Source organism: Mustela nivalis (genome assembly GCF_964662115.1).
Source record: "Mustela nivalis genome assembly, chromosome: 1".
NCBI lineage: Eukaryota > Metazoa > Chordata > Mammalia > Carnivora > Mustelidae > Mustela > Mustela nivalis.
This window is the reverse complement of record NC_139020.1, coordinates 57,853,372-57,878,705: the sequence shown is the minus strand read 5'-3', so window position 1 is coordinate 57,878,705 and position 25,334 is coordinate 57,853,372. Positions and strand designations below refer to the sequence as shown.

The window sequence follows — 25,334 nt, the reverse complement described above, 5'->3', positions numbered from 1 at the left end:
TGTGCAAACCAAATATTCCAAGATGATCAACACTAATTTCCGCAGAACTCCAGAATTAGCAGCAAGTCTTAGAAAAGGCCGACCCTGCCTGAGGTAATGATATTAAATATTGGCATGCACAAACTTTTCCTTTCCCTTAATTTGTAAAGTAAGAAAAAGCAGTTTGTCTAATAAATCAACTTCTACACACTAACCAAAACGTCTCTTATAAAAAAAACTCTCAAAAACTTTTCCATGTGACAGCTTGCACTCTAGATCTTATCTGTTTCTTTGTATAGCAAGCTTCTCCAATCCCTGATTTTCCTGTCACATCTCAATAAAATGATTTTTAAACCTGGGTTTCTTTTCTATTATTGACCATTAGCTGCTACAGCTATAGTCACATGTCAGAAACATCCCTAAATATCATGAAAACAACTGTGTGTAAATTAACCCCTAGAAGATTCAAATCCTGTGTGATGGAGACAAGTTCTTCTCTGTTTATCCTGAAGAGATCTGACAACCTGAGCTACCGTATTTGGTCTCATTCACTTTCAAAAGACGAGTCATGTTACTCAAATGCCAATAAATATTTCCAAGCAACAGTTATTTAAAACAAAACAAGATAAAAAACAAAGTCAACTCACATCTTCTCCTCCCATCGTCTGAAAAAAATGAAAAATAAAAAAGGGGGATCATGGGAGGGGCTGCTACTGTTCTTTATTGTGGCACCTGCAGGCAGCAGACCCCTTTAAAAAGTCCTCACTTTCAAATCATTTCTAAATATTCTACTGTGTGCTTGGCCTTGAGGTGCACCCACTGGCTCGCTGTTGAAATAAGAACAACTTACCTCAGCACAGTTCAGAATTCCCACCTCTCCCAAGAAAGGCATATGAAAAAAAGTTTTCCTAATGCCCAAACCTCTGAAACTAGAGCATTATTAACTACCACAGCAGGATCACTTAGCACACAGAACTAGAATCCGTAATCACAAGCCTAATGACTAAACGTCGAAATGTAAATGTTAGCATACAAATGTTTGTCACTGATCAGGCCATATGGACACGGCTCTTCTGATAATTCCAAGCTCACTGAGATAACACCTTTATACAAGCAGCCATTCACAAATGCCCTCCTTTTTAAACTCTCCTAGGAAATTAACAAGAGCTTTATGCTACTATTGTGTTCTTCCCCATTAGGTAAACAGATGGAGTGGTAGAGATGGGGGTATAAGAAAGCACAATGGCACAGGAGTTAGATTTGACTTGCAGGTCCTGCATCATGGGCAAAGGAGTCGGAGAAGGGGATTTCTTTTTATTTCCAGGATTCTTTTGTCTCACTTGCCCAAAGGATAGCCGAGCTCCTAACCCAAGCCCTGTGCAATCACAGTTATCATAGATAGCCATTCATCATGTGAATTTCCCCCCAAATTGCCCCCATGTGTGCTCATTTCCTTATATACCAGGTGTCTTTTTAAACCCCATACTCAGGAGGCAACTCTCATTTCCCTTTTGTCCAAGACAACTCTATCCATTCATGTACTCTACTCTTAACCCATAAGGCAGGGAGGGACCAAAAATCTCAAATGTTCTGTTTTGTACCTGGATTCAAAAGCAGCATCTGCTGTGTTTGTGAAACCATCTGTTGCCCACTTTGCCGCGGGAAGGACGGTGCAAGCGTCAGATGTGGAGTGTCACAGGTCACACAACGGAATGATCTCCTTCTTCGGGCCAGCACACCCAGAGTCTGATCCACTGCCTCCATGGCTGACGCTACTCTCCTCCAGTCAAGGGTTTATTTATTTCCTCATGGAGAATGGTACCTCTAAACTCCAAACTCTCACGACGGGTCAGGTCCAGGATTGAGTTTTTTGGTCTGTTTGTTTGTTTATTACAGGGGCTTGAATATCAATTTCTAAATTCTCTAATTCTGGGTTATACCTAGAACTACATCTGCCACAAACTCACTTGAGACCTTATGAGTCACTAATCTCTGGACATCTCTGTTTTCACATCTATAAATAAGAAGGTTGAACTTGGTGATCTCTGAGGCTCCCTTGTGCCCTAACACTCCCAAATTCTGTGATTTTTAAATGAACTCCAAGTTGTCTGTGAACACAAGTTCCTTCACATCTTTGGTATACTGAGGCTCTTAATGCCAAGGGTGAACGAATCTGGTGCTGACGAAAAGGCTTCTACGACATGGTCTCTTTGTGTTTAACTAGAACACAGTTGGTTTCCTGAAGAGCCAAAGTAGACTAAGATCCTTAATCTTATTAACATATGCCCATGAGGTAATGAGCTAGTATTTTAGAGTATTATTCTAGAGCAGTTCTCTAGATTTGGGAGCTGAAGAATTCTTTGGGTGTGTTCTGTGTACTGTAGCATATTACACAGCAGCTGAGGCCTCTACCCACCAGATGCAGCCCAGCTGGCAAGCAGGGATGTTCCCTACCTCCAGCTGGAACAGCCAAAAAAAGTTTCCATACATTGGCCAATTTCTCCTGCCTGGGGGTCGGGGGAGTGCGTGCAAAATCTCCCCTCATCCTCAATAGAGAACCATGGCTGTAATGGGTATTGGGGCTTGCAAATAAGGCACATCACTCAAAAGTTGTTTTTGTTTCACATGGGTGATACATTGTTAATAAGTCAAGCACACCAAGACCTAACAGTGAGATTTTTAAAGCACATGTATTCCACTTGAAAGAAGTACAAAGCTCCGCCTTTACAAATCATTCATAGCAGGCCTCCCTGCAAAGGGTTGAGAACTAGCACACAAAGTCATAACCTCATCTGCGCTTTTCACGGGATCTTCCCCAGTATGCTCCAGAATCAACTCTTGGCTTACAGACTTCAAAACAGCACTTTGAAGAGAAGAAGGAAAACCAGTGGTTTGCTTTGATCAGTTTGGCTTTTTCTTTCCTCTCTTGTGCAAAAGCCAGTAAATAAGATGTTTCTGAAAAGGTTGCTAATGAGTTCTGGCTTTGGTCTAGATTCTTGAAGATAGGGGTTAGCAAACTCTTAGCTCAATTTCCCAAGTATCTTTCCTCCACCACTTCAAACAGAGACACCCCCTACGGTCAGTCCTCTGCCCAAAGAACAGCAGCTACCAGCTTCGTGAGACAGACTGAAGGCTGCAAACTGCAATCATTACTCCTCTTAACCAAACATCTCATTTTCCCACTGGTGAGAAAGGCTGAGATTTGCAAACCTCTGGGTCTCAGAAGGTGAAGGCTACGCTAGTCGAAGGAAACACCCATTTTAAACGTTTTCAGGACTTTACAGAGTTTCTTAAGTACATACAGCGCTTGTACTTCAAAATGTCTGTACATTAAAAATGTAAGGTGAAAAAGAAACACTTTTAAAGGACTAAGTGCAGGGTATGAAAAGGGAAACGTGAATAGACACAACTGTTACTTTTCAAAGAACTCAGCTCTTTATTCAAACAAATATTTACCCAATTGAGGGCAATGGTACCAGGGATATAGCCATTCTGGTAAAATAGTGGGCAACTCTAGAGGTTTATTTATCCCAAATCCAGCTACTCTGTTGCTATCCTACCAGGAAGCAAGAATTCAAGTGTACTCGGGGCAAAAGTTTAACCCTCTGAAACTGAACTTCATTTGGATCTCTCCCAGCTGGACTCCGATAATGTCTGAATCTCAGGGAATCTCAGGGACGGATCTCAAACACCTCAATTAAGCCAAACTAGGATGCTTCAAGTTACACTCCAATACTTGAAAGAAAGTATCTGCAACTTACACATTTCTAGAATGAAGGGAAATATGGCTGACAAAAAAACTTATACTGAAAGGAATCCACATTTGTGCAACTCCTCTCCGAGTTCCACTCCCAGGCGCGTTTGGCAGTGACTAGTCTTGCATTCTAGAACTCTTGAGAGCTACTTCAGAGCTGCACAAGGAAGACTTCTAGGGATCAGGGCAGGGCCAGCCAAGAGTATTTCCAGCCCCCAGCAAGTCTACCAACTTAAAAGGCTGCAGGCAGAGTTCCTTCTTTTACATAAGAAAGGTAGATGAGCAGGCTTTGGAAGCCGGCTGGACTTCAGAAGCTCTAGCAAACAGGACACCTCTACCCTGGAAGGGACAGCCTGTCAGCCTTTTAATTTCCTGGCGGTGGCGGGAGTTAGCCAGGTCCTCGGCGCTTCAATAAGTGATGACTGCTAGTGCTAAGTTACTGAAAGCACCAGCAAACATTTCAGCTGCGCCTCAGCCCTGCCCGACGCGGGCTGAAACGGGGGTTCAGAAAATTCCCCAACGCCTGCAGCCTCTATCTCTTGGGGTACAGAGACCGCCATATCACAAACTTTGGGGGATCCAAAGCCAAGTCGGAATCTGAGGTTCTGCGCGGCTCAAACTTGTGAGCCGCACTCTTGAAACAGTGGAATCACAGAAGGGCAGCTAGCCAGATATTTGGGGGTAGGAAGGGGTCGTTTCCGAATTCCACGCCCCACACCATCCAGCAGCAGACCTTCTCTTTCCTCCGCGCACCGCGACAAAGCAGCTTTCCACCGCAGATCCCAATCCCTCTCTCGTCGGTCATTCCAGAGTTCTGGGCAAAAGTTGCCTCCGGTCCCCCCAGATCTCGCCCGTTCCTTACAATCGCTTCGTGAGATTTCCCCCTTATCCCGACACTCCCTCCCCAGGATGCTCGCCAGTAGGGTCCAGTCACCACCCGGGGTTCAGGCCCCCCAAAGCTGCTCGGCCAGGTTTCCGCTAACCCCAGTCCGGGCTTTTGTCCCCAGAGCCTGCAAGAGAAGCAAAGCAACTCCGCGTCCCCGGCACCCACTCACCGTCTCATCTTTCCTCGAGCTGCGGCTCTCCACCGGCCCCGTCGCCCTCTCGCCTGGCCCCCGGCCCCTGCCCTCCCTCCGGCCCCCGGCCCCCGACCCCCGATATCCGGCCCCGTGCGGGGCCCAGACGCAGCTCCAGCCGCAACCGTCCGGCCACTCCGGACTCGCCGTGCGCAGTCAGCGCGCCCCTCCTGGGCCCGGGCGGCCACTGCCTCCTCTCCGCCCCCAACCCTTCGCCGCGCAACCGGCGGCGACCAACTCGGCGCGGGGGAGGCAGCGCCCCCGGGGAGCGGCCCGGACGCCCGCAGCCGGCGCGCCCCACCCCTCCCGGCCCGCCGCCGCCCCCTCCTCACCTGGCGCGTCGGCACTGCCGGGTCTCCGCGGCCAGGGCGGGAAGGCGCGCTCGGTGCGCCGCGGCACCCTGTGCGGTCCCCCTCCCGCCGCGGTGGTGAGCTCCGCGCTCCACGGTTCTGTGCCCCCGGCCCCTGCGCAACCACCGCGCGGGGCACCCAGCGAAATGGGGCAGTAAGTCAGAGAGCCGCCCAGCTCACGGCGGTTTACAGTTAGGGCTTTTACTACCGCTGGAGGAGCCCGACTGTTCGCCCCATCACCCCGCGCCAGTCCGCAAAGCCGCCTTTACAGCAGCGCACTGGAGACGTTTGTGGCAGGCTTTCCTTTTCCTTTTCTTTTTTCCCCTTCCCTTCGCTTCCTTTCCTTTCCTTTTCTTTATTCTTTTCGTTCCTTTCTTCTTCTTCTTTCTTTCTTTTTTTACGGTCTGGAAGAAGGGCGGGAGGGTACACGTCCTCCGGTGATGATTTCCCCACCCGCTTTGGAGTTTCTACTGGGAAACTCCAGGTGGCCACGCCTCACCTGCTCCCTACGGCTCGCCCGGGGGCAGGTACCTGATGCGTCAGAAAAGCAGCTTCGTAAAATCTGTGGGGCACGGCCTCAGCTAAGGGCTGAGGATTTGGAACTCATTCTGACTTCCCTTCGGTCATTTTTTGAAAGTCTCTCTGTTTTCCAAAGTTTTTTGGTGGTTTTTTTTTTTTTTTTTTTTTTTTTTGAGTTGCTGCAACCAGTGAAAAGAAGGCTGGTGTGAACATCCTCCAAAGGATGCTTCCGAGGAAGGCAACGAAGCGGACCCAGGGCAGTCCACAGTGCATCTGGGCACGCGGGAATGTGAGCCTCTGCCAAATTCTGAGCCCGTCTCTGGGGTTACGAAGATGAAGGCCCTCAGCCTTCAAGGAACCTCAGCAGCAGGGAAGAGAGTACCATGAACTGTGGACTTTTAAACATATGCTCAGTGTGGCTTTGGGGAAGCTGCTTTAGCTCCCAGTGACATTTTCTTCATCTACAAGTGTAGTAATAATGATACTGATGTTGGAAGTCGGATAATAAGCTTTTGGATAATGTAGGCAATGGATCTGTCACCGTAAGTGTCCTAGTAGTCATTCAACAAATGGCTTATTTCATGGAATTTTCATTCATGCAGGTGAAAGCCTGGTTTCTAATTTCAGGGAGAAGCTCATCTATGAACTGCTTGCTGTTTTATAGGCCTTTTTTTTCTTTCTTTCTTTCCTCTCCTGGCTCTTTGCTACACAGAAACATACAGGGGTCAATCCAACCGGTAAGTGCTCTAGCAGATCTTTCTTCTCTCACATCATCAATTTTCTCCCTTTATTGGCTCATCTCCTTACACATAAAATCATGTTATGTGTCCCATCTTAAAAACAAAAAACTCCCTCTTGAATCCACTTCCCGCACCAGCCACTTGTCTTTTTTTTTTTAGCTCTGCTGCAGCAAAATGCCTTTTAAAATATGTTGAGAAAAGCTGTCTCCAGGTTCTGTCCTCTCATTACTCCAGCCAGGCTTTTGCTTTGCCCATGTCACCAGTCCTCTTCTTATGGAGATCAAACTCCGGAGTCAAAAGTCTTTACCCCACTTGAGCTATCAGCTGATAGCTGATCATTTTCTCCTCCTGGAAATGAGTTTGACGTCCACCACATCTTATTTTCACGGTTTTGTTCCTAACTTTTGCTCCCTGTCAGTCTTCCTTGCTGGTCCCTTTTCTTCTCCCCGCCTCTGAGCAGTGGAGTGAGTACCCGAGGTTCAGACTTTGGTTCCCTTGTCTATCCACACTCACTCCCATGGTGAGTTCATCCTGTTTGTGGCAGTAATTACCACCTGTATGGTAATGACTCCGAAATCTTACCTCCAGCTGGGCCATCTCCCCTGAACTTCAGGCTTCAGGCAAGGCCCACTTGGATGCTTACGAGGCTCCTCCCACTTAACATTCCCAAACTTGAAATCCTGAAATTCCTCCCTCCACCTCCCAGACCCTTTGGGGGTCCTGTCCCAACTGAAGTCTGACTCATATCAGGCCTAAAACCTTGGTGTTATCCTTGACCTTTCTATTTCTCTTGCATTTCAAATCCAATCCATCAGGAAATCCTTTTAGCTCTACTTTCACAATAAGTCCAAAATTCAACTACTTACCACCTCCACTCTTATCACTGCCCAGGTGTAATCTACCATCATGTCTTCACTTTGATTACCCTCACCCTGTTTCTACTTTTGCCCGCCCTGTGGGCTCTCCTCCACACAGCGGCCAGAGCAATTCCTTTAAACATTATGGCAACTCATATCACCCCATCCTCGAAACCCTCAGTGACAACAAAAGCCAGAGCTCCTAGAATGACCCAGAAAGACAATACATGATCTGCCCTTCTCTGACTTCAGCTCCTACTTCCCCCACCTCACTCACTTAGCTCCTGCCACCAGGGCCTCCTCAGTATTCCTAGACTGGTTTCCTGGACAGGTATACTTCCATCTCAGGGCCTTTATGCTGGCCTCTCTGCCTGGATTTGTCCCCTCCCCCAGCCACCGTGCTCCCTCACTCCCTCACTTCCTTCAAGACCCTGTTCAAACGTCACCGTGTGCCTCAGGCCTACCCTGACTACTCTAATTAAAATTAAACATGTGTTCTTCATACCAGTAAGCTTTCTTTATTCTTTTATTGACAGAGTTTTTACCTTTTATAATATTATAAAATGTACTTTTAGAATTATATTTATTGTCTGACTCTCCTCACTAGAGTGTAAATTCTGTGCAGGCAGGGATTTCTGTCTGTTCTCTCCAGTGACACATCCCCAGTGCCCCTGAATGATGCCTGGCTTGTAGTATAAATGATGGCTTTTACCCAGAGCACTATGGTTACAAACATTTTCTTGCCCAGAATGATGCCACTCAACCAGACAGACGTTTTAGAGACAAGTTGTTCTCCCCCAAAGGGTCTGAAGAGTATGTCTACCAACACAGCACACCTAGAATGACAGTATTTAACAACATGCGTGTCTGAGAAAAAATAGCTAACGTTCCCTCAGAGCAACAATTGCTGTATATACTAAGTGCTCTCCCAAATATATTACAATGTTAGTTTATTCCTCTAACAACCCTGTCAGGTAAGTACTATTATTACTAACAACCCTCTGAGGTAAGTATTATTATTACTCCCATTTTATGACTGAAAAAAATGAGGCACAGAGGAGTTAATGGTCACTCAGTTAATAAGTTTGGGTGGAATCGGAATATTCACAGAGGCAGGATGGTGTTAGGGTCTATACTCTTAAATACTCCCCTCTGTCTCTTGTTTGGGTAGGATGATATGTCAGAGGAAGTTTTTGGATAAAGATTAATTCATAATCACCAGGCAAAAAAAAAAGTGATCCTCATTGGCCTCTTCTCACTGCCTTGTTTTATTGACATTTTGGTCTCTTTGACTTCAGCCAAGCTCCTTAAAGGCAAGAGGGATCATTGTATTCATATTTGTGTGAACCATACTCTAAGACTCAATACTACTTGACACTTGATACTCACTTGGAAGGGGCTCAAAGATGATTCATTCAATGTAACTTTTTATAAAGTGACTAAAGCCACCAACGCTTCTCACTCCTGCTGCATTGGTGTGATTTTCAGTAGCTGGCATAATGCCACAAGGGCCTGGAGATGAAGAGGTCCCCACGAAACCACAAAGCTTAAACTACATGTTAAATGCAGACCTCAGGCATCTTCAAATGTGGAGAAGGAACTCAAAATGTAACACTTGTTATTATGTAATAAGTATTATTACCAGAATTTCTTTTTAGTTATGATGATATTTAAAGAGAAAAAAAAAGAGCTCTTTCCTTTCACTTTTTCCATGTCCTAGGTTCTTTACAGCAAAGTCCCCTCTTTAATCCCAGGCCAGAGCCACACCTCCCTCTCTCTCTCTGCCTTTTCCTATTGTCCACTAGGATACTGGGTTGTAAACTACCCCCTTCTCTAGGATCTGTAGTGGATACCATACCCAATCTTACTTTGCTATATCCTCCCCTCACATAGGAAAAGGAGAAATGTTGCACAAAGTTATATTATAAGTTACTTAAGGATCATTCCATTTGGACTTAATTTTGCTATGGTACCCTCTCATTAACAAAGACCAGTTGGACTTGATTAACTCGTGTCCTGAATCTGCACATCTCTTCGCCTCTCTGTAGTGATAGCGTAACACATGTTTGTAGCTATTAACTTGGGCCATCCTCAACCCCAGTCCAATTATTTGTACTGATGTTCTCTTTAATAACATGCCTATATAAAGAACCAAGATGTTTTTATTTGCAGAGTGCAGTGGAAAGATCACTGAATGGGAGTCAGACAGACCTGGGTTTAAACCCTGACTCAGCCCTGTTGGAATGTGTTATTTACTTTTATTGAAAAACAAATTTCTTTCCTGAAAAAATAAGACTAATAACACCCAACTCATATTTTAATGAATGAATGTGATAAGGGCACCATGCTTTTGACAGGAGACAGCTAGCACACAGGGAGCATTTGAAAGTATAGGGTTTTTTTCCTTTTTTTTAAAAAAAAAGTGCTTTATATTCAAGGTATATAACATGATTATTTGATGGTCATACAGATAATGAAAGGATTACTACAGGCAAACTAACAAACACATCTTGTCACATAGCTACCTTATTTGTGAGGGGGTAAGAACACCGGAAATCTACCCCTTTATCAACTGTCCAATATTCAATACAATATTACTAACTCTAGTCAGCCTGCTACACCTTAGATCTCCAGACTTATTTATACTTTAACTTTAACTCCATACTCTTTGGCCAACATCTCCCCATGTTCCCCACCTCCCTGTCTCTGGTTATCTCCTTTCTGCTCTCTGCTTCTCTGTAATCAACTCTTTGTAGATTCCACATATGAGTGAGATAATGCAGGTTTTTTTCTTTCTGTGTCTGGTGTATTTCACTCAGCATAAAGTCCTGACCAAAAGAGAAATTTCCAACCTAATTTACCTTCTCTTGTGGAACTGTTGTCAATGACATCAAGCCTTTCGTTTGTACTATCCTATGTAAGTCGGGTTCCCCACCATAAACTCATTTTAGAATTTAGTACTAGGATTTAGTACTTTCTCTCTCTTAAAAAGTCGATGTTCTTTCATTTCTTAGAAAAGGTATTTCATCTATTTTCACAGTGGATTTGCATTTGTCGTTAAGGAGAACTATGTAAACCCATGTTTCCCTTTGTATCCTGGTTGCCAGGAAGCTCAAAGTCATTAAATGATTGTATCATGGAAATAAAGATTTTGTTTCCTACTACTTTTTTTTTTTTACATCTTTGATATATTTTTATTCCAATAACCTTACTGGATATTTGGACTTTACTCTGTGTTCTCAAATATGTTTTTAAATATATGAAGTAGACACAACACATTGGCTCTTCAAATTAATGCCATAAAATTAACCAAAGCTAAGGTGGGAATTTATCCCTGTGTACGGCTTTATGTTCAAACTATTAAGATTCCTTCTCCGATTATGAGAGTAATCTAAATACACATGGACCATCTGATTAATTTCTGCATCAGATGTTCTCTTTCAGCCCTGTCTCCAACCTTGTCTGTGAGTTTGTACTGGAATCAGGCAGGAAAAGGATGCTGGGTGTGTGTGTGTGTGTGTGTGTGTGTGTGTGCGTGTGTGTGTGTGTGTGAGAGAGAGAGAGAGAGACAGAGACAGAGAGAGACAGAGACAGAGAGAAAGAGAGAGACTTTAGATTAACCTATCCCAGCAGTGTTTATCAGGCCCATTTTTCTAATCATTCAAAGAGCCTGAATTGGTCGACTTTTCCTGCATGACAGCCTTGGGTTTTCTTTGTAGATTATCTGCCCATCACAGAGAACAGCAGTACCCCCATGAACACCGCTCCTGTGTAATGCAGGGAGCTTAGCCTGTCTGCCTCTCCCCTTTGTGTTCCCTTTCATCTGACTCTCACCATTTTACCAGTTATCTCATTCTTTGACTTCAAATTCCTTCATGACATGTTAGGCTATGGTATGCTATATAATATGATAGGACAGGATATAGCGTACTTCTCTGAGCCTGTTGGATAGGGATAAGAGCTCAGATTGATGTGTTGGATCTAGACAGACCTCGCTGCTCTAGAGACTTCTGCCAACTCAGAGCAGCAGACTGGATTCAGCACATAAGGAATGTTAAACACGAAGGCAAATTTACTAAGCATCTACTGTGTTCCACATGATATGCCTGGATGAGTGGAAGATAGAGCTAAAACAAATCATTTATTATGTGGCTCTAGATAAGGAGTTTACTGCCAAGCAGGAAACTGTAACATGGTAAAATACAATAAAACATACTGTAAAAAAGTGATACAAGTGGGTTCAGGAAAGGGTTTCTCTCTACCCAGTGAGTCTATCAAGGAAGACAACACATGTGATCTTTCTATGGAGAAAGGTCCCTTCTAGACAGAAGAGAGAGCATTCATAAAGAAGCCCAGGCGGACTAGAGAAGCAGGGCATCCCACACGGATGGAAGCGTGAGAGACGACATGGGGGAGTTGGGGCCAGCTATGGGGGGGAGGGGAAGAATAGGGCTTTGAATTTTAGATTTCATGTCTAATACCATTTTAGTTAGGTCATTTCCTTGCTCTAAACTTGCACTGGCTCCTCCTTGCTGGACAAATACAGGAAGAGCCGGCGGCTGTGTAGGAAGTGGACACTGATTATATGGGGCTGGATGAAAGAGAAAGATGAGCTCCAGCCACAGAGTTTGAAGACTCCAGTAAAGCCATAGGATTCTCTTTCCTCACATGTTAAGCAAAGCTGTCAATCCGAGTCAAGGCTGCGCAGTCGCATATTCACTAAAGGCTCAGTCAAGACACCAAATCTCTCTGTCCACTCCTCACTGCCATTCTTTTCCTCGGGCTAGGATGATTCCATAGTTACAGATCAAAAGAGGCTCACAGAAATGAGCACAGAACAGGTACCTTTGGGCTGTTGGGCCAAGTGTTGGACTGGAAATTCAATGCTTTAATATTCCAGGGAGCCAACTGTGTCACCGGGGGTTTGGGGCTACTCACTTGACCTTTTTTATAATGTTTCACATTATAGGGATAATTGCACTGTTTCTCTCTGGGGGAGTTAAGAGAGCTAATGAAAACATTTGTGTTTAGAACTCAACACTGGCTAGAGATTGAGTGTCAGCACTCAGGAAGTTGTATGTGGTTGTTTGGGGCATTTAGTTCTGAGATACAGATAGCTATGTTTATGACTAAGATACAGATAGTTTATGTTTATGACTAAGACAGTTCTTCTAGAGTCATTTGAATTTCTGGCTTTTGCCAAGAACCAAGTTTACATGAGTTACAGTTATGCCTAAAGAAGATGGTATTCCTTTGCTCTTTCTCAAACAGGAACCAAAAGAAACTCTATTTAAAAGGTCTTTCTCTGATTGTTCAAGAGGTTGATTCCTGATATTAGTCTTGTATTTATAAGATTGACATAAGAATCTCCAGAACTTGAACATGAGTTGATGAATATATTGTGCCTTTAGTAAGTAATATTACAGCTTTTATAAAAGTCTTATCAACCCCGTACAGTACAGGAGAAAGCTTACATACTTTGAAATGAATTTGCCAGTCAAGAAGGCAAATGTCAATACTTTCAAAGGGTTCATTTCTCTCCCCCTATCCCAAGCCTGCTGGCAGAAAAGCAGCTCTTCCTCTGTTTCCTCTACAAAAAAGCCTGGATAAAGTTTGAGGATCCCCAACAGCAGGAGTGCTGGTGGGGGGAAATCACCTAAGTGCTCCCCATTCCTCTTGTCCATTCACACTGATAGGCATCAAGACAAACCTTGATGTGATTTATTGTTTTCCTATTACACACGCTAGTTTTTTCCCCCATCCCATCTGGCTTGTGAAGTTCATCAAAGTGACTATCCAGGTGGAAAATTCCTTACACAGTCAGTTTTGAAGGATCCATATAGATGGAGAGCAACATTACCCCTAATTAATAACTCATTGATAATTAGATCTCAAAAGAAAGTTTTAGCTCTAATGAGCTATTAGCATTTCAGGTTAAATTCTCTAGGACTCCATAAATAGTTGAATGCTTTGATTCTATTGGAAATATCAACCTCTCTTTTTCTCTTCCAGCTGTCGCTGTCACAGTCCTTAGTACGAGAAAGAAGAGGGTTGAGGGGTACACAAGAAGGAAGGTGGTGATCACATACTGTACACCTTTACAGGGAGTCCCTTGGGCACAGCAGACCCGGTGTCCCCAAATCATCATTTCCTTATTCCACGTACATCCCTCAACCCTCCTCCTTTTTATAGTCCATAATTAAATGAAAAGTCACCCTTTACATTCAGTCATCCAATCCCCCCAGTCTGGAAAATGTCTTCAGTCTTATTTCCCCAACCCCTGTTACTAATCCATTGCCAAACCAGATCATCTTTACCTCTTAAATGTCTGTCAGTAGATCTCTTTTCTCCATTCCCTTTACCTTCATTGATCTCCTGGTATTCTTAACTTCACTCCTAGAGAAGGAGCCCAGGAGCAAGCCCGGGGCATAGGGAAGATATGATTTCATTGGACCTGAAGCTAGAGAGACAGTGGTGTGTGGTTGGCAAGGCTCACCCAAGGCAAAGGAAGATGGAAAGAGTCTAAAGGGAAAGCTAAGATACACAGTTCAGAAAGAGAGAAAGTATCAAATCCAAGACCCTTTGTATTTGGGCAGGAGAAGGGATGAGGTTATGGGGCTATCACTGAGGGATTACTCAGTATTTGAAGTTTGCACTTAGGACAGGAACATCATGGCCCAGTGGGACAGGTGTAGGCAGACATTGGAATTGTAAGCTTCCAAATCAAGCCTCCAGTCTCAAGAGCACTCACCTAAAATTCATAACTATTTCATTTGTCCTTTTTCCCACTAGGTCCCCACTAGAATCCCAAGCTTTGAAATCAGGGACTCCTCCACGTGAATCACCATTATACGACCTGGGCTTCCCATAGTATTTCAGACATGGTAGACACATCGTGTACTTATTGAGAACAGCATGAACTGGTATTGAATACTGAAAATCTAATCTCATCACCTCAGTGCTTAAGAATTCCTCAGTGACTCCATCAAGACATTAGGCTAAAATAAATCCAGAACCCTCAGCTTCTCATTAAGCAAATAAACAGAAAACAAACCATTTGGTTAGGTCCGGTTATTTTCCTAGAGGGTAGCTTGACCATTTCCTACCCCCCAGCCTGCAGAGAGGGCTGCTTTCAATCTCAGTATACTACTTGTGGCTTTTTGCATGCGTCATACTCATTCTTTCTTAATAAGCAGCAATAGTTCAGAAAACATACTTTCCAGAAAGCTTTTCCCAACTTTATCCCTGGCCTTGGTCAAGTAAGAAGGCAGTGATGGTTAATTTTGTGCCAGCTTTGCTAGGCTATGGTGCCAGGTTGTTTGGTCAAACAACAGTCTAGATGTCACTATGAAGTTTTTTTTTTTTTGGGGGGGGGGCTATGATTAACATTTAAATCAATAGACTTTGAGTAAAGCAATTGCTTTCCATAATGTGATTAGGTCTCATACAATCGTAGAGAATTTAAGAGCAAAGAAACGTTGCCTGGATTTCCAGCCTGTGACCAGCCCTACAGACCTGCTAAGCTTCACAACCGTAGGCGACAATTCTATAAAATCAATCCATCAATCTCTCCCCACCCCACCCATATATATGTATATATGTGTATATATACAGAGAGAGATTGTGGTTCTTTGGAGAACCTAGACTGATACAGAAACTTTCTATTTTACCTCCTATGTCTAGGACTTTGCAGAATGAGTCAATGAAAAATTAAATCCAACATGAAATCACCCTCCCTTCACAGAAGAGGACTTGGCAGTGCAGACATGTAACAGCTCATGGCAGGGAAACACTAGTGAGGTTAACTGACACGTGGTCCCCAGCATATCCCTCAGTAGCCCTTTCCCTGTCCTGGCCCATGACTTGATCATCTGAGGCAGAATCAAAAATAATGAGGAAAATAGACATTTTTGAGTCCCCTCATTCTGTTTTGAATATGGGGGAATACATTACAAAGATTTCAACGGCCGCTACCAGCCCTGTGATGGGAATGGCTGCGTGGGACCTCTGCCCTCCTGGAAGAGGCAGCAAAATCCACTGCTCCTCTAAGAGAGCCTAAAAGACGGGACACCTTTCTCTGTGCATCCCGTCTCAGCTTTTTCTGTGTTGGCTTTAATTTTTGAATGACCGAGGAGTCACTGAAAAAGACATCTCCACACCAGCTACTTTGGCCTGCTTGTCATTCTAACCTCTGGTCTAAACAGACCTCAACATGTCTTCAGTGAGGTAAGTAAGCACAGGGCTGAAGCTCTAGGCAAGGATTGCCAGCCTGCAGAGATTTTTCTCGTGCTTGCTGGACTCTTGAATTTATGCTGGAAAATGCCAGATCATTTCTAGTAGGTATGATGGAGAGTAGGTACTGGTGAATATTTATCGACAATCTCCATCAATGACGTGCACACTGAGAGTTCTTACCGGTAGCCACTTTGTCAGCTCCCTCCTGCTCAGGCTCCTCTCTCTGGGTATTGTCTTCCTCCATCAGGAACTTCTGCTGAATCTCAGAAGAGAAACTGGGATCGATGCCGGCCTGTACTTGGTGAGAAAAGAAAAGTACCATGACTGGGAAGTCAAGGCAACCTCTGAAAACTGAAGGTCAACAGAGCTAACATATGGGGAACATGAGTGGCTGTTGAATTTGAAAAACAGACATCCTGGATCATCTTCTAATCCCACTGCAGGCGACCCTTTAGAATGACAGATTTAAACCCCATCACCAGCAACAGCACACTTTGACATTGGGGGGAGGAGGGAGGGAGCCTGGGTGGCTCAGTTGTCAGTTGGTTAGGTGTCTGCCTTCAGCACAGGTCATGATCTCAGGATCCTGGGATAGAGCCCCTGTCAGGTTCCCTGTTCAGCAGGAAGTCTGTTTCTCCTTCTCCCTCTGCCCCTCCCCCTGCTCATGCACTTTCTCTCTCTCTCTCATTCTCAGTCTTTCTCAAATAAATAAATAAAATCCTTAACACACACACACACACACACACACACACACACACACACCTCTTTGGGTAGAATTGTTACAGATTTAAAAAAACAGATGCCAGCAAACAAGCATGGCCAATATTTAGACAGAACAGTCAGTTTCTCAACATAGTTGTCCCAGCTTGGGTTTTGTTGTTTCTTATTTTCTGTTTTTCATCCCATGCTTTGCCAACCATCCTATTAGGTACTTAGTCTTTATTATATCTTTTAACTTTTACAAAATCTCATATTATAGAGAAGGGAACCAATGTCTTTGTTCTTAAGAGCTCCCCAAGGAGCTCTTGACTTTAAGTCATGTCTTTCTCAACTCTCATGAGTCCAATTTTCTCTGCAGACTCAGAGGTGCCCCAGGAGGTGATGTGATCCCACCGTCATGTAAGGGATCCAATTTATTGTGCACCTGCTATGCCAAATATTTCTCATCTAATTTTCACAGTGGCTCTAAGACTAAGTATTACTATTCCCATTTCACAGATGAGAGACCTAACACTTAGGACAAATAAAAGAGTTATTAAAAGTCAATAATGCATGTTACTTTGTAAGGTAACAGCCCTCAGCTACTATTAAGATGCTGAAAGAGTATTGGCTTTTGTTTAAATTATTCTTGGTATATTAAGGAGGATGGATTTTAAGAACTAGAGGCAGAAAGACCAGTTAGAGGTCTATGCAATATTTCTAGGAAGAGACATTAAGAAACTAAAGTAGGGCATTTGTTTAAGATAACAAGGTTCAGACTGTGATATACATATAGATCTAGAAATAGGCATAGGCATATATATATATATATATATATATATATATATATATATATTATCAGCACAAGATAACTCAAGATGATTTATTGGTACTGGAAGAAAGGTATGGGAGAGTATGGTGTGATTTTGGTAGCTGATAGATGATGATGCCATTATCTAAGAATGGAAATACTGGAAGTGGAGCAGATGTAGAGTGAGGAAGGGAATTCAGTTTTGGATGTGTTGATTTGGAATATGTCAGTAAAGCATCCAGGCAAAGTGCAGGGTAAAGATCATGGCTAGAGGTGGAAATTTGGAGGGTCAGATCATGAGAAGCTTTGCTTCTTCTCAAAATAGTCAAGTTAGGCTGGCTCATATGTTGAGAGACGATAAAGAGGGAAATGGTAAAGATCTAGAAGGGAGGGAGATGAAGTGATGAGCAAGGTTGTGGGAGAGAGAGTAAGGACTGTGTCAAGAACCCAGCTAGAGGATTGGCCTTGACTAGAAGAAGTGCTCCTCCTTTCAACAGAGTTCATAGAGGAAAGGTGATGAGGACAATGCCTACATAGATCAATGACCATGGCCAGAAGCATTAAAAGCTGAGGATTTTTACATGATGAGGGCCTCATGATTATCAGGGAAGTACAAGACCAAGTCTCCCATGGAGAGTCCATCAGCTTGAACATTTTCGTAGGAGATAAATGCTGAAACATAGTCTTCCAAAGTTATATTAAAAAGAAGCTTGGAGGCGTCTGGATGGCTCAGTGGGTTGGGGCCTCTGCCTTCAGCTCAGGTCATGATCCCGGGGTCCTGGGATTGAGCCCTGCATCAGGCTCTTTGCTCCGCAGGGAGCCTGCTTCCTCCTCTCTCTCTGCTTGCCTCTCTGCCTAGTTGTGATCTCTCTCTGTCAAATAAATAAAATATTAAAAAAAAAGCTTGAAAAACTTTGTGCCACAAATAATGCCATCAAGAAAGGAAAAAGACAACCCACAGAATGGTAGAGAATATTTGCAAATCATACATCTGATAAGGAACATGTAATCTGGAATGTCAAAGGATTCTTAAAAATCAAAATGGTCGCAGGATCTGAATTTCTCCAGAAAAGATATACAAATAGCCACTAAGCAGATGAAAAGATGCTGAACATCATTAATCATTAGGGAAAAACATGTCAATACCACAAAGGGATACCACTTTCCACCCATGGGGGTGGGTTTAATAAAAAGACAGATAATAACAAGTGTTGGACAGGATACACGCAAGGAGCTTCTGGAAAAACAAAATGCCACTTTGGAAAACAATGTGGCAGTTTCTCAAATGATTAAACATGGAGTTGCCGTAAGTTCCAACAATTCTACTTATAAGTGTATACCCCAAAGAAATGAAAACATATATTCACACATGACTTGCATACCAATATCTGTATCACTATTATTCATAAGAAACAAAAAGCAGAAACAACCCACATGTCCTCCAACAGGTGAATGGATAAATGAAATATGGTAGATCTGTATAATGGGATATTACTTGGCAATAAAAAAGAAAGGATGCTCCAACACAGACAAACCTTGAAAATATTATGCTGAGTGAAAAAATCCAGTCACAAAAGACCACATCTTATATGATATGATTCTATTTGTATAGAATGTCCAGAACAGGCAAGTCTATAAAGACAGAAAGTAGACTGGAGCTGGCTCTGGGGGAAAGGTCAGGGTAGGAAGTGACTGATAATGGGTATAAAGTTTATTTTGGGGGTTGGGGCACCTGGGTGGCTCAGTGGGTTAAAGCCTCTGCCTTTGTCTCAGGTCATGATCCCAGGGTCCTGGGATCGAGCCCCACATTGGGCTCTCGGCTCAGAAGGGAGCCTGCTTCCTCCTCTCTCTCTCTGCTTGCCTCTCTGCCTACTTGTGATCTCTGTCTGTCAGATAAATGAATAAAATCTAAAAAAAAAAAAAAAGTTTATTTTTGGGGTTAACAGAAATGTTCTAAAATTAGATTGTGGAACATTCTGCAAATACATTTAAAAAACCATTGAAGTCTATACTTTAAATGGATGAATTGTATGGTATAGGAATTAAATCTCAGTAATTTGTTTAAAAAAAAAAAAAAAGAAGCTCTGGGTCTGAGGAAAGGACTATAGATAGAGGCAGGAGCTAAGGAACACCTCTGAAGACCAGATAATGATAATAATAGCCATTATGTTTGAGGATTCACAAGCCAAGCATCATGCTAAGGGTTTCATTTACATTATCTCTTTTAATCTTTGCCACAAACACACATATATATTAGGTACTTTTCCATTATTTTGCAGACAATACAATTGAAGTTCAGAAAAATGTAAGGAACTTGTTCAAGGTTAATAGCAAGAAAGAAACAGAGACAAAATATTTAGACCTAGAGGGATGCCTGGGTGGCTCAGCTGGTTAAGCACCTGCCTTCGGCTTGGGCCCAGGTAGTGATCTCAGGGTCCTGGGATAGGGTTTCTTCTTCAGCAGGGAGCTTGCTTCTCCCTCTGTCTGCTGCTCCCCCTGCTTGTGCTCTCTCTCTCTGACAAATGAATAAAATCTTAAAAAAAAAAAAAAAAAAAAAAAGGTCTTGGGTGCCTGGGTAGCTCAGTGGGTTAAACCTCTGCCTTTAGCTCAGGTGATGATCTCAGGGTCCTGGGATAGAGTCCTGTATCAGTCTCTCTGCTCAGCAGGGAGCCAGCTTCCCCACCCCACCCCCACCCCCGCCTGCCTCTCTGCCTACTTGTGATCTCTGTCTGTCAAATAAAAAAATATATATTGAGAGAAGAACCACATGTTCCTCTCAGCTGATGCAGAAAAAGCATTTGACAAAATCCAGCATCCTTTCCTGATTAAAACGCTTCAAAGTATAGGGATAGAGGGAACATTCCTGAACTTCATAAAATCTATCTATAAAAGACCCACAGCAAATATCAACCTCAATGGGAAAAAGCTTGCAGCCTTCCCGCTGAGATCAGAAACACGACAAGGATGCCCACTCTCACCACTCTTGTTCAATATAGTATTAGAAGTCCTAGCAATAGCAATCAAACAACAAAGAGAAATAAAAGTTATCCAAATAGGCAGTGAAGAAGTCAAACTCTCTCTCTTCGCAGATGGCATGATTCTTTATATGGAAAACCCCCAAAGACTCCACCCCCAAACTACTAGAACTCATACAGCAATTCAGTAACGTGGCAGGATACAAAGTCAATGTACAGAAATCAGTGGCTTTCTTATATACTAACAATGAAAATACAGAAAGGGAAATTAGAGAATCAATTCCATTTACTATAGCACCAAGAGCCATAAGATACCTGGGAATAAACCTAACCAAAGAGGTAAAGGATCTATACTCAAGGAACTACAGAACACCCATGAAAGAAATTGAAGAAGACACAAAAAGATGGAAGACCATTCCATGCTCTTGGATTGGAAGAATAAACATTGCTAAAATGTCTATACTGCCTAGAGCAATCTATCCTTTTAATGCCATTCCAATCAAAATTCTTCAAAGAGCTGGAGCAAATAATCCTAAAATTTGTATGGAATCAGAAGAGACCCCGAATTGCTAAGGAAATGTTGAAAAACAAAAATAAAACTGGCGACAACACGTTACCTGATTTCAAGCTTTACAACAAAGCTGTAATCACCAAGACAGCATGATATTGGCATAAAAACAGTCACATAGACCAGTGGAACAGAGTAGAGAGCCAGATATGGACCCTTAACTCTATGGTCAAATAATCTTCAACAAAACAGGAAAAAATGTACAGTGGAAAAAAGTCTCTTCAATAAATGGTGCTGGGAAAACTGGACAGCTATATGTAGAAGAATGAAACTCAACCATTTTCTTACACCGTACACAAAGATAAACTCAAAATGGATAAAAGACCTCAATGTGAGACAGGAATCCATCAGAATCCTAGAGGAGAACATAGGTAGTAACCTCTTCGATATCAGCCACAGCAACTTCTTTCAAGATATGTCTCCAAAGGCAAAGGAAACAAAAGCGAAAATGAAGGGACTTCATCAAGATCAAAAGCTTCTGCACAGCAAAGGAGACAGTCAACAAAACAAAGAGGCAAGCCACAGAATGGGAGAAGATATTTGCAAATGACAGTACAGACAAAAGGTTGGTATCCAGAATCTATAAAGAACTCCTCAAACTCAACACACTCAAAACAGATAATCATATCAAAAAATGGGCAGAAGATATGAACAGGCACTTCTCTAATGAAGACATACAAATAGCTATCAGACACATGAAAAAATGTTCATCATCACTAGCCATCAGGGAGATTCAAATTAAAACCACATTGAGATACCACCTTACACCAGTTAGAATGGCCAAAATTAGCAAGACAGGAAACAACATGTGTTGGAGAGGATGTGGAGAAAGGGGAACCCTCTTGCACTGTTGGTGGGAATGCAGGTTGGTGCAGCCACTTTGGAGAACAGTGTGGAGATTCCTCAAGAAATTAAAAATAGAGCTTCCCTATGACTCTGCAATTGCACTAGTGGGTATTTGCCCCAAAGATACAGATGTGAAAAGAAGGGCCATCTGTACCCCAATGTTTATAGCAGCAATGGCCATGGTCGCCAAACTGTGGAAAAAAACAAGATGCCATTCAACAGACGAATGGATAAGGAAGATGTGGTCCATCTACACTATGGAGTATTATGCCTCCATCAGAAAGGATGAATATCCAACTTTTGTAGCAACATGGACGAGACTGGAAGAGATTATGCTGAGTGAAATAAGTCAAGCAGAGAGAGTCAATTATCGTATGGTTTCACTTATTTGTGGAGCATGACAAATAGCATGGAGGACATGGGGAGTTAGAGAGGAGAAGGGAGTTGGGGGAAATTGGAAGGGGAGGTGAACCATGGAAGGGGAGGTGAACCATGTCCTCACTGAACCATATGGACTCTGAAAACAACCTGAGGGTCTTGAAGGGGTGGGGGATGGGAGGTTGGGGGAACAAGGTGGTGGGTATTAGGGAGGGCACGTATTGCATGGAGCACTGGGTGTGGGGCAAAAACAATGAATATTGTTAAGCTGGAAAGAAATTTTGAAAAAATAAAAATAAAAAAATAAAAGGTCTTAATATATCTATATCTATATCTATCTATATCTATATGTATCTAGGTCTGTGTCAGTCTGGAGCTTCTTTTTAAAATCCCTGTTCTATGCTGTTTCCCACAAGACTTGCCATTCCACTCAGCTTCAACTTTCTAGGTTCAGCACAAATGCCTTTAGGCCAACCTCTTCTCCCCTGGCACTCCCACAGCACCTTGTGGGAGCACTCCACCAATCTGAGAGTAGTAGACAGTGTTTTCATTTCTGCCATCCACACCAAGTATTGTAAAATAAATGTGTCAGTAAGGAAGAGTTGTAGAATAAACACATCCACAAATTAGGTCTGTCCTAACCTCGTTCACACTCAGGAGTCTTAGGAGCAGGACCACTACGTTGGACCGAGTGGTTTCCTGAGGTGTGGAACACTGAGAGATAAAGGAGCCAAGAGAGAATGTGTCTCTCCAGTCCCCTCTACTCTGAGAGGTTGTGAGTGAGAAGAAAAGAACAGAAACTAATCTCAACTCTTAGACAGGGAAACAGTGCTCTTGCCTACTTGCCTTTCAAGATGCTTCTCTCAGGTTTTGAGATCTTGATGCTACCTCTCAACTTTCCTCACCGATTTTACTACTGATATAGCTAAAGTAGTTCTTGGCATGGGGTAAGGGCTGAAGAAATTGTATCTTGTTTTTCCACTCCTTTCACTGTCCTCCCTCCTGTCCCCGCTTGGCACTCCTCAAGTCTTAACTATTCACAAACAGAGCTCTAGTGTAGAGCAGGGTAACTGGAAAAGCAAACAAAACATACTCATCTAGTTCAATGTCTTCTGTGCTGGGCAATCATAGCAAAATGCTGGGAACCATTGAAACAGGGACCCTGAGTGTCTCCTGAGGAAACTATGGTATCTCTTCACATATATTCCAGCACTGCTTTCTTTATAATGTGAGAAGAGCAGGAGAAAAATACTTATGATAAAATATCTCAATGCTTATGTGGGCTGCCACTGCGCCAGACATCGTGCTGAAGTTTTCACAGACATCATGTAGTCTAAATTATTGGGGGTGGGTTTGTCATCTGACATATGAGAGAATAGAAGGTAGAAGAGAAGGATGAACTTTTCCAAGGTCAAAAAGTCAGTCAGCGGAGGGGGCCAGCAAACATCTAAAGGTCTGTGGGACTCCGAAGAAGGGTCTCTCCATCTCTCCGTTGCCCCCACCTCCCACAATCTTTCTTCTAAAAAATACATATTTTATTTCCTTATTTAACAGAGAGAGAGAGAGAGAGTGAGAGAGAGAGAGCACAAACACAGAAGCAGTGGAAAGAGAAGGAAAGCAGGCTTCCCACTGAGCAGGGAGCCCAATGTGGGGCTCAATCCCAGGACCCCAGGATCATGACCTGAGCCGAAGGCAGATGCTTAACTGACTGAGACACCTAGGTGCCCCTTCAATAACCTTTCTGTTGTCACCAAGCTCCCTCTCATGGAGACTGCTCTGCTAAGAACAGTGGAGGAACATGACTCTAATATGCAAATACTTTTGCAAGCAATCATCCAATGTCAATGCAAAAAATGTGGATTAAGTATTTGAAAACAATATCCAACACCACATTAAGAAAATACATACCATGACCAAATGAGGTTTATTTAATAAATGCAAGGATGATTCAGTATTAGGAAATCTAGTAATATAAATAGTAAATCAGTAGATGTAAGAGGAATAAGTATGTGATCATCCCCTGTATAAAAAAAAAGCTTTTGACAAAACTTCCTGATAAAAACACTCAAGAAAATAAGATTTGAAGCATATTTCCTAAACAGAATACCTCAGTCCTAAAATCAGCATTGTACATAATGAGGAAATACTAGAGACACTTCCACTAAGATTAGGAAAGAGTCAAGAATGCTTACTAGGTCTACTGATCTTACTATCTCTACCACTACTGCTGAACATTGTTCTAGAGGTCTTAGCCAGTACAATTTAAAAGGGAAGAACAATAGGAGGTACAGGAATGCTAAAAGAAGTGAAACTATTTTCAGATGATATGATAGGTTACTCAGAGAACCTGAGACAATCAACAATAAACTAACACAAACAACAAAATAAATGTTAACTCATTAGTGCCAATTTTAGTTTTGCTAGTTTTAGAATAACTTCAAGCTTCAGAAAAGCTGCAAGAACACAGAGGGTATTTTGCTGATTTTTCCTGGAACCATTTGTATTAAGTTTTGAACATGGTGCCCATCACATACCCCATCAAACAAGGACATTTGTTAGAGACTCATGATATCAGGATCAAAATCAAGAAATTATCATTGACACTAGCATTGAATTTACAAACTCCTTTCAAGTTTAATTGCTTGTCCCAACAGTATTCTTTGTCGGAGCTAAACTAGGACCATGTATTGCATTTAGTGGTTTTATCTTTTTAGGATTTTTTTCCCCCCCAGTCTGGAAAATTGTAGCGCAGGCTGCCTTTCATAGACTAATTCACCCTCACTCCCATCCCCTCGGTGCCAGGGGTGTTGGAAAAGGCCAGAACTGAACACAACCAAAACCCATCCTGCCGGACATAGAAAATGAACAGTTGCTTTAGTGTGTAGAGAGAAGTGTGGAAGTGATCCATGCTTTTATCTCCTTTTATTTTTCCCATAAAAGTTTTAAAGCAGGCTGTAAAAGTGGAAATAGAGTAAGCCATTCACTCTTAGCTGAGTTCTTCCTTGATGCAATGTTCACAGGAAAAAATTGTCTTCTTTCCAAAATGGTTCTAGGACAATCTCTCTTAGGTTAGATTTAACAATACATCTTTTAGGTTGTGTATTCTCAGGTCTGATTGGTTTCCAGGTAAATCTCAGGTAAGGAGACTTTTCTTAGATTAAATTTGAAATAGGCCTACAGAGAACACAATTGTTCCCACTGTGTTAGATATGAGTTCTAGGCAAGTCAAAAAAACAAAACAAAACATTTGAATCTAACTTTGTTTCAAAGTTCTGTTGGAAATTCTTGGAAATCTGTTAGATCACCACTAATCCCATGGAATGATAATTCAAATTTCTTTACATGTAGAGCATACAGTTACGTTTCCATAATTATATTTTTCTGATATATATACATATAATATATATATGATATCATTAGCTTTCATCAATTATCTAAAGGCTTTTGAAAGCATAACAGGTATATAGGTAACCATACAGCTATGTTTGTTTGAAGAATCTTTGTCCTCGTTAATTTACCCAGATATGTTATTGGATATTCCTTATTT

At 42.6% G+C, this 25,334-nt stretch overlaps 1 protein-coding gene across 26 annotated transcripts in view; it reads right to left on the bottom strand.

The window, feature by feature from the left end:
* Positions 1-25,334, bottom strand: part of PHLDB2 (pleckstrin homology like domain family B member 2) — a 223,047-nt gene that overhangs the window by 100,917 nt on the left and 96,796 nt on the right. For 20 of the 26 annotated variants that reach the window (XM_082729920.1, XM_082729942.1, XM_082729941.1 and 17 more), the window contains one exon: positions 15,691-15,807. The exons of 1 other annotated variant lie outside the window; for it this stretch is intronic. In XM_082729920.1, coding sequence (XP_082586046.1) covers positions 15,691-15,754 — 64 coding nt within the window. In that variant the 5' untranslated portion in view covers positions 15,755-15,807. Of the gene's footprint in view, positions 1-4,788; positions 4,988-5,141; positions 5,423-15,690; positions 15,808-25,334 lie in introns of those variants that run through there. 5 more of the 26 variants (XM_082729931.1, XM_082729939.1, XM_082729932.1 and 2 more) reach the window with 3 other exon arrangements.